The sequence below is a fragment of the Branchiostoma belcheri genome, unplaced genomic scaffold (genome assembly GCF_001625305.1).
Source record: "Branchiostoma belcheri isolate BF01 breed outbred unplaced genomic scaffold, Haploidv18h27 scaffold1, whole genome shotgun sequence".
Classification (NCBI taxonomy): domain Eukaryota; kingdom Metazoa; phylum Chordata; class Leptocardii; order Amphioxiformes; family Branchiostomatidae; genus Branchiostoma; species Branchiostoma belcheri.
This window is the reverse complement of record NW_017802379.1, coordinates 4,549,381-4,557,900: the sequence shown is the minus strand read 5'-3', so window position 1 is coordinate 4,557,900 and position 8,520 is coordinate 4,549,381. Positions and strand designations below refer to the sequence as shown.

General features: G+C 41.6%; 2 protein-coding genes across 4 annotated transcripts in view; one reads left to right on the top strand and one right to left on the bottom strand.

Annotated features, from left to right (window-relative positions):
- LOC109464402 (rRNA methyltransferase 1, mitochondrial-like) overlaps window positions 1-4,987 on the bottom strand; it is a 6,658-nt gene extending 1,671 nt beyond the window's left edge. Inside the window, exons 1-11 of one of the 2 annotated variants that reach the window (XM_019761376.1) lie at window positions 4,567-4,902; window positions 3,986-4,124; window positions 3,686-3,863; window positions 3,054-3,291; window positions 2,763-2,821; window positions 2,547-2,607; window positions 2,278-2,357; window positions 2,001-2,094; window positions 1,771-1,885; window positions 1,340-1,459; window positions 964-1,180 (exon numbers count right to left, since the gene is read on the bottom strand). In XM_019761376.1, the coding sequence (XP_019616935.1) occupies window positions 1,143-1,180; window positions 1,340-1,459; window positions 1,771-1,885; window positions 2,001-2,094; window positions 2,278-2,357; window positions 2,547-2,607; window positions 2,763-2,821; window positions 3,054-3,291; window positions 3,686-3,863; window positions 3,986-4,124; window positions 4,567-4,902 (1,458 nt within the window). In that variant the 3' untranslated portion in view covers window positions 964-1,142. Of the gene's footprint in view, window positions 1-963; window positions 1,181-1,339; window positions 1,460-1,770; window positions 1,886-2,000; window positions 2,095-2,277; window positions 2,358-2,546; window positions 2,608-2,762; window positions 2,822-3,053; window positions 3,292-3,685; window positions 3,864-3,985; window positions 4,125-4,566 lie in introns of those variants that run through there. The other variant, XM_019761385.1, reaches the window with a different exon arrangement.
- Window positions 4,988-5,228: 241 nt separating this feature from the next.
- Window positions 5,229-8,517, top strand: LOC109467221 (transmembrane protein 128-like). Of its 2 annotated transcripts, none has more exons than XM_019765173.1 (5): window positions 5,229-5,354; window positions 5,696-6,039; window positions 6,340-6,447; window positions 6,599-6,732; window positions 8,198-8,517. In XM_019765173.1, the coding sequence occupies exons 2-4, from the start codon at window positions 5,757-5,759 to the stop codon at window positions 6,706-6,708; spliced, it is 501 nt and encodes a 166-aa protein (XP_019620732.1). In that variant the 5' UTR covers window positions 5,229-5,354; window positions 5,696-5,756; the 3' UTR covers window positions 6,709-6,732; window positions 8,198-8,517. The 2 variants fall into 2 exon arrangements, with proteins under 2 accessions (XP_019620732.1, XP_019620726.1); XM_019765167.1 differs by having other exon boundaries at window positions 6,599-6,729; window positions 8,195-8,514.
- The last annotated feature ends 3 nt before the right edge of the window (window positions 8,518-8,520 follow it).

Genomic DNA, 8,520 nt, shown 5'->3' with positions numbered 1-8,520 from the left:
TGTCCTTGACTGTACAGTTTATAAAAACATGTTCCTAGCAGGTTTACAAGTTACAGCTGTTTTTACATGCATCAGAATCAGATTATATGGAGACAAGCATTAGATTTCTATGACTAAAATGGAAGCCACTTGCCTGAAATAGTTTCTACATTCATACATCTTTGGAAAGATTTAATGTCTGCCTACATTGAGTGATAGCTGGTAATATGGGAATCATGGATGTGTATAGAGAAATTACTTATTGTTGCTTTCTACTGCATGCATGAGAGAAATAATGAAGCAAAACCATAAAAAGATGTGATTGAAGCAGACAATAGATGTGATTGTGTGATGAGTACTTCGTGTACTGGTGATTTGCTTTGTCTATTTTTCCAATAAAGTTACCTTTGCACCATAACCAGCACTTGTCTGTCATGCATCTTAGGGCTAAGTCAAATATTCTAATCTTCTATTCATAGTGTATGCAGGAAAATACTTTGTTTGGGACTACTGGTTGGGAGCATATCGGTTAATGTTCAGGTAGGTGTAGTATTAAATACCTTTTCTAGTGGTGAACAAAATTCTGCTGTCTTGTAACAGAAAATGCTTCCTTAAATGGTTGCCAGCGGTTGGTTCTGTCAAAGCCTGCTTAAAAACTTGTGTTACAAGCTACAACGAAAGTGACTGCACCATTAACAGCATATTGTACATATGTAACCTTAGAAAGATTATTCCAGTGTTGGATTGTTTACCCTTTCTTCGGACCTTGCCTCCAACTTGAACATTTTAATCTTCATAGTGTATGCATGAACATGCTTTGTTTGGGAATGCTGGTTGGGAACATGTCGGTTAATCTTCAGGTGGGTATAGTGTTGGATATCCTTTCTAGTGGTGAAGTTGATGTAACTTTATGTCAAACAGCAATCAATAACCATATCAATGATGAAGTTGACATTGTACTTTTATTTCTCATCTTGTAATATCACATTTCAATAGTTTCTCTTATTACATTGTAGCTTAATGATTTCGTCCACTGACATCAACTGCAGCATATCTTGCCTATCAAGCAGATTACTTCATCAGACTTTTAGCAGATGTGAGGCCTGTTCCGTAGCATGGTACATTTGAGATGAGTTGAAGCTGAATTCACTGCAATGCTGCAACTACTTTCTGTTGGACAGGATGCTGTGAAGTAGAATTCCTGGAAACAAAACAAAAAAAAATCATATTAGATGCTACATTGTGTGAAGTGACTTAGTGGCTGCATGTAACATGTATGTCACATACTTTAAGCTGTTCATTTTTTTAGATGAAAAGTACAGCGACATTTTCATTTTACGACTGTTGCCTTGTTTCCCACCTGTTGCTACAGAGACGTTGAGGGAATCAATCCCAGGATGCAGTTCTCTCCCAGGCTGGATGGTCACCTTTGTTGTACACAAATTCTCCAGCTCTGTGCTCAGTCCATGGCACTCATTGCCTGCAGATGTTAAAAGACCAATCCTAACTGTCCAGCATAATTAGCAGTTTAACCAATCACAGTACAGCAATAAGCGGTGATAGCATGGCAATTAGAAATTCAACCAATGATAGCATGGTATTTTGATCAATAAGAGAGTGGGTGTCAGATATGTCGGTGAAATATTTGCATTTTATCTTTTATTCTGCATTACTACATTTTGATGGGGGTGGGTAGGGATATATGATTGGTCTATATCATACAGATTTCCTTGTAAGAAAAGGGGAACACTTCAATCCCTAGGAAAAAGGACTAAGCTATATAAGTCTTACCAAGAACAAGGACAGTGGGTCCACTCAGAGCCAAGTCACCACAAACAACTGTGTCCTCCAAGTCTTCAGTAGCTGCCACTGTCCCAACCACTGTCCATCCGGAACTGCTCAAGTTCTAAAAGACAGCAAACACCATGTTTACAAATTCAAGACAATCTAGCTTTTGGATGTAGATAACATACAGACATAAGTTGCAAGAGAGCCGGACTTTATTGTGAACACTGACATACCTGTAAGAGTGCTGGAATGTCCTCCATAGAATACACTGTCTGGGCCTCCATGGCACCTGAACTAGCTTTGCTCACCACAGGAGTCAAGGGGCTACTACAGGTGGAAACAAGGTCAACAAAAAACACAGTCAGAAGCGTCATCTGTATAACTTGTCCAGAGAGACGTATAAATGACATAAGTCATGAAGCGTAAACCAAAAGTGCAATTGTAGTTGAATAACAATGTAGCCCACAACAAGGTAAAAGTTATGTGATACATTGCTTGCAAGATTCATACCAATTACTGCTGCTGGCTATGATTCTGTCCACTCCAAGATAGTATGAAGACCGCAGGATGGCACCAAAATTCATGGGATCCTAAAAAGTCAACATATGAATTAGATCTTTGATGATACAATGTAAATGGAAAAATGAGTTATCAAGCTTCTCAAATCATAAAATGTTTGCTTGCTAACAAAGCAAAAAGGCCAGTGATATCACAAATTCCAAGATTACTAGGGGATCTGTGAAACCATCACCATCTTTCATCTTTCAAAAGTGACTTACCTGCACTTCATTCAATACCAGCCAGATTGGAGGTCTTTCTGTGTCTGACTCTACAGCTGGGCTGGGAACAAGAATTGAGAACATGATGAATTTTTTGCCAAAAACTAGCATTTACGTAGGGTAGAAATACAATGATAGACATATGTTTGTATACAAATATAGAACATCATTGGGCATTCTTTCCTCACCATGGCAAGATAAACAATACAATCTTACCTGATATCTTCCAGGTTAAGGGGCTCAGCTCTTCTTTTGGAAGCCTCTAAACACACTCCCTGTATTAGACAGAGTAAAAATGTGATTTGTAAACTTTGAATTTAGCACATTAGGATGCTGGATATGGGGCTTTTCAAAAGTTAAATCACTTCTTCCACATCCAAAGGCCCACCCATGGAATAAAAATTCATAAATAAATTCACAGCTTTTAGGGTGTACTGCTTGCAAACTGTTCAAAGCAAAGAAATTCCTTCTTGGCAAAGATGATGAATAAATGAGTACATCACATACCTGGTGAGTTCCCTCTCCAATCATCTTGGTCATTCGATGTTTGGGTATTCTGACGACTTTCACCTCCTGCTCATCTGCCAAGGCTTCTATCTCCTCGATCCTGTCTGCACCTGTCTGGTAGGGCGCATCCTTCAGGAACAGCTGACTGAATGACCTCTGACCCTGCTGTAGGGCCAGTAGACAGGGAGCGATGCCATGCAGGTACTCATTACCTGGTGCAGGGGCATGCTTCAACTGCCTGTGGACAAACATGGGGACTTTTATGAGTGGGGGCTATCCAAATTAAAGTGCTCCAGATTAATGTGGCAAGGTCACAGTTTGTTTTTATGGATCATTTTCTCAAGACTACAATTTTGATGGAATTTCCTAATGCTATCCTTGGCTCCCTGAATCCCCCCATGTCCCTGGCTCCGAGCCAGAGCCATTTCCTGTGTATTGCCCTCCTGTCGTTCTGCTTGTCAATCTCCCCCCAAGTGATGTCAACCTTAATTTTTGTACTCTCCACAAGTAGACAAGACTTCCATACCCAGAAAAAGGAGATTATTATAACACATTTTGTACAAAAAAACTTTTGACACAAAAGAGACACAAAAAGGCGAGTGATTTCTGAGGATTCAAAAGGCCACCTGTACCTGTTCTCATTCCTCTGCTGCCTCATTGGCCGTTCCCATGGCAACATGTCTTCATCATCACCATAGCCGCTTCTACTGTCTGTCCACCTCGAAGTCCGTGGTTGTCTCCGTCTCTGTTGCCATGGTGATGACTCATCATCCTCCTCCCTCCATCTGTCCTGTCTCCAGTTTCCATAATCTGGGGAAATTTAGGCAGAGTGTAAATTGCAGCAACAAAAGGATGGCTATTGGTAGTGGTTTTGAGACTGGGAATAGTTCTCTAACAAAGGCCTTGACAGCGAGAGATTGCGTAACACCCACCTTGTTTCCATGGTTTCTGTGCGGGTTTCCCGGCTCTGGGTCGTTCTGACTTGGTCTGGTGTAGGAAGTCCTCTTCAAAGCTTCCAATCTGCCTGGCTCTGATTCGATCCATGGATACAGGAACATGATTGGAATTCACCTAAATGTGAACATCAATTTTTCCTGATCAAACTTCCATAATTGACTTTTTTTGCTGCAATTTATAATATTCAACCGAAGACCTTTTTGTGACCTTGAAGTTCACCCTGTTTCCTGTGTCCGACCTTTTGACATCCTGTCATTCTTCCCCCTGCCCATGTGTTATCAACCTACTATTGATTTTACCTCATTTCCCGTGTCTGACTTCTTGACCAATCATTTTGACAACCAATCTTCCCCACCCACGTGCTGACAACCAACTCTGTCCAGACAGACACACAAACCCACAGCTCTTCTTCTTTCTTGTTTAAGATTCTGTTGTTTTAGACAAATTCCACTGAAAACAATACTTCTGTAGCCATAAAAAATGAAGACAAAATGTTAAGTACATTTTTTTGTACTACATCAATGCAGTACATGTAATACATGATCGATGATCTGACCTTGGTAATACGTCTATCCTCTTCATCAGTGCTCCAGTCTCTTTCTGAGCTTTCTGACGTAAAATCAGCTTCCTGCTCTGACAGATTCATCAGCCGTCTCTCCAGATCCGAGATCTCACGTCGGGGCTTCTTAAACTTCCTTGGTTTCTGCACCTTGGCTCCTAAGTCCACATCTGTTGACATGTATCTGGCTGTACATGATGTGACGTTGATCGCCCCCCTCCCACCCCGTTCTAACTTCAACAGTCCGCTTCTCACAGCCTCATTTGTTGTACTAAACGGTCTTGACTGTAACACAGGGTACCACAGATGTCTGGAGAACAATCTAGTCGCCATGTTAAGAGGTTGCTGGAGAGTACAGGCCTACTCTGGACGGGAGAAATTTTATGCAACTGGTGACATGAATATGCGCCATGTGCTGACGCGGTCAAGGGTCAATAGAAGATTCCATCTATACAGATGCCCAATCAATATTGTATAGTAAAACTGAGAATATAATGTCATTTTGATGAGATTTTTTTATATTCATATGACTAAAAAGCTCACATATAATTTTGTTGCTAATAAGACACAACACTAATGTTCATCTTCTTTCAGAACAACAATATTTTATCACCCCATTTGAGACAGACAGTGGTATAGTCCAAATAGCTTGGTGAACATTCAGACCCGGAAGCTGACTGAAAACACAGTGGATTGGAACTTGGAAGGACACAAGTCGAACTAGGGCGGCCGTGGGCAGGTTTGGACCAACTTTGAGCTGTGTTTCGTCTTCAGAAGAGCTTGTAGTAAGTCCTACTTTGTTGTGAAAGAAGAAAAAGAAACGATAATGATCAAAGTCACTCTTTTTTATAAGGTTAAATCATGGAGGTAGAAGAGAGATAAATCAAGACATTCATGTGGTGTGTAAGAATTAAGGATATCTACGGTTAAGGCTTTACCAGGACATACGTTAACGTTATAACCTACTTGCTACGGTTCTCCTGAAGTAAAGGGTGAAAGTGATGATGTTCAACTAAAGGGTTCTGTAGAGTTCAAGCACTGTTCATAGAGATGATTTATTGCTTCTGAAATCAGTCTCAATGTCATAAGTTATGTTACCAGTAACGTTACCAATCTTTTTTTTCAGGACTCGTTTCGTGTGTTCCAAAAATCTAAAAGTGAGCATCTTTAATTAGGACCAGTGAATAATGGCTGATGACAGTGACAGTTCTGCGGTACTGCGGCACAGGGTTCAGTCTCGCCTTGCCGAGTCCTTCATGCAGCAACTTCAGGACGATTCTCAAGACAGACCGCAACAGGCGAAGGAAGAGAAGTTGTCCCGAATCAATGCCCACACCATCTTCTGGCTGGTGGCGTCCATGGCCATGTTTTACTACACAGACATTGCCGTGGCTCTGAGAGTGGACCCCAGGATCAACTGGCTGTGGTTGTTACCTGGTGCCGTGCTGATTGGACTCAATGTTGGGATAGGTGAGATGGAGACACCTAATGTTTTGCTTTCTTTTTGCCTTCCACAGAAGGTTATGTTTTTGGTTTGGCCATCGTAGTGTGGCTGTGGTGTGGGTCTGTATGTATGTCAACAGTATAACTCAAGAATCTGTTGATGGATCTTCATGATATTTGGTAGGTGAATAGCGGTTGTGAATACGAAGGTTAAGGTCCAAAATGGTTCACCTGGCATTGTCCAGTGGTACTGCAGTCGGCTTTTTATGCATTTGGTAACAACGTGCCAATGAGCACTTGTATGACATGACTACATCCTTCCCATAGGTGCATTCCTGATTGTGTGGCTGTCCTGGATCAAAGGTGTCAGCACAGATGAGTGGGAGAAACGGTACCCAAGCGCCATTCCTACTGCAACAGCTAGCTTCATCATTGGTAGGTATCATCAATATGCACATCAACATCTCATCCTTTTGAGACTATTATTTTTGAAACTCAAATAGTATGATTTAGTGTTGTTGCCTCTTTTTTCCTCATCATGATCTAACAATGTGAAAGAAATTGAGTATCTGTTTATCTATTTCAGGTGGGCTGTGCTGCATGGTGGGCCTGTGGCCAGTGTGGGGATTCCTAACTCCCATCATCCTCTTCACTTTGTTTATGGGTGTTGTCATGGTGATCTCACTATTCCCATGACCCTGGAGGATTCTATGGACTTGAGGTCGCAGAACACAGTAATTATCCGCGACCCCCGGAGTCTATGACGCGGGTATAGAAAGTAGTGCAGACAGACCTCTCGCATCCTGTCTAAAGCGACTTATGTGAGAGGTAGCCATGAATGAACTGCACTGTGTGGTAAGGAAAGGTATCGGCTTGTACACAGTATGAGTTGGATTGTGAAGATTTCCCTGTTCGTGTATAAATGCGCGGCATTACGCAACCACGTTCCAGGGTGAGCCGGCTGCAGTTCCGTTGACCCCGGTAGAGGGCCAAATCAAAGTGGTCGTCATTATGTTAAAAAACGATAACTTTTTTTGGTTTTCAGTTATTTTGTAGAATATACCGTATATTTCAACATATTAGTTGGCCGTGATTCAATAGTGCACCCTGCTATAATTTTTACCGCGTCGAAGTGAGTCACCTCGAGGTGCTTAACTATAGGAATCCCCATAGGGCGAAAACTGTGTTCTGCTACCTTAAACCCCCACGGGAATTAATCAACCGCGTCAAATTCGGTGAAATTTCCTTAGTATATCTGGTACTGACGTCGGTTCAAGTAAAATACACCAGTTTATTTCACCGTCAGACCTCCGTTGCCATGGCAACGGCCACTAGGACCGCCCCCTATGCTTTACTATGGGAGTTCCCCACTGGCCCGAGAACGCGTACCCCCCCCCCCTTTTCTGCCGTAAAAACGGATTACACTAAGTACAAATCACTCAGAACGTGAGAGGATACAACAATGATACACGCTAGCCAGAAAAAGTCGGCTGGAATAGTAAATTTGACCTGATAAGAAGACCATTAAATGGTCCGTCATTAGGGCCTTGTACGGGACCTAGCCCTACGACAGGTGCCGAAGTGCAAAGTTGCCGAAATCTCAGCAACCGTTCGGATTTGTGGAATAAAATTTGGCCAAGTTTCACATCTTGACTAGTTTTATCGTATAAACGAAAAAAAATTCAAGGTCAAGGTCGATTAAGGTCGCAGAACACAGTAATTATCCGCGACCCCCGGAGTCTATGACGCGGGTATAGAAAGTAGTGCAGACAGACCTCTCGCATCCTGTCTAAAGCGACTTATGTGAAAGGTAGCCATGAATGAACTGCACTGTTTGGTAAGGAAAGGTATCGGCTTGTACACAGTATGAGTTGGATTGTGAAGATTTCCCTGTTCGTGTATAAATGCGCGGCATTACGCAACCACGTTCCAGGGTGAGCCGGCTGCAGTTCCGTTGACCCCGATAGAGGGCCAAATCAAAGTGGTCGTCATTATGTTAAAAAACGATAACTTTTTTTGGTTTTCAGTTATTTTGTAGAATATACCGTATATTTCAACATATTAGTTGGCCGTGATTCAATAGTGCACCCTACTATAATTTTTACCGCGTTGAAGTGAGTCACCTCGAGGTGCTTAACTATAGGAATCCCCATAGGGCGAAAACTGTGTTCTGCTACCTTAATGACCATACTACTGAACTGTAGTGTCTTCCCTAGGGAATTCACAAAACAACTTGGAGCTGTTTGACTACTGATCCTTTCATATTAGGAATAGGCAACGTCTTCTCAATATTTGTACATTGTTCAAAAGGAATGGAAAGGTTGTTCATTTCATTGAGTAGTTGATAAACTGTATATTGCGTACCATTTGATTTACCTGATGTTATGCGTAAAATGTTTTGTAAAAATTTATTTTTAAGAATTCTAGCTCTAAACTTGTATTCTTACATTATACTGCACTATTCATGTATGTATATGGAAATAAAACAAACTGATACTTTTGTCAGAT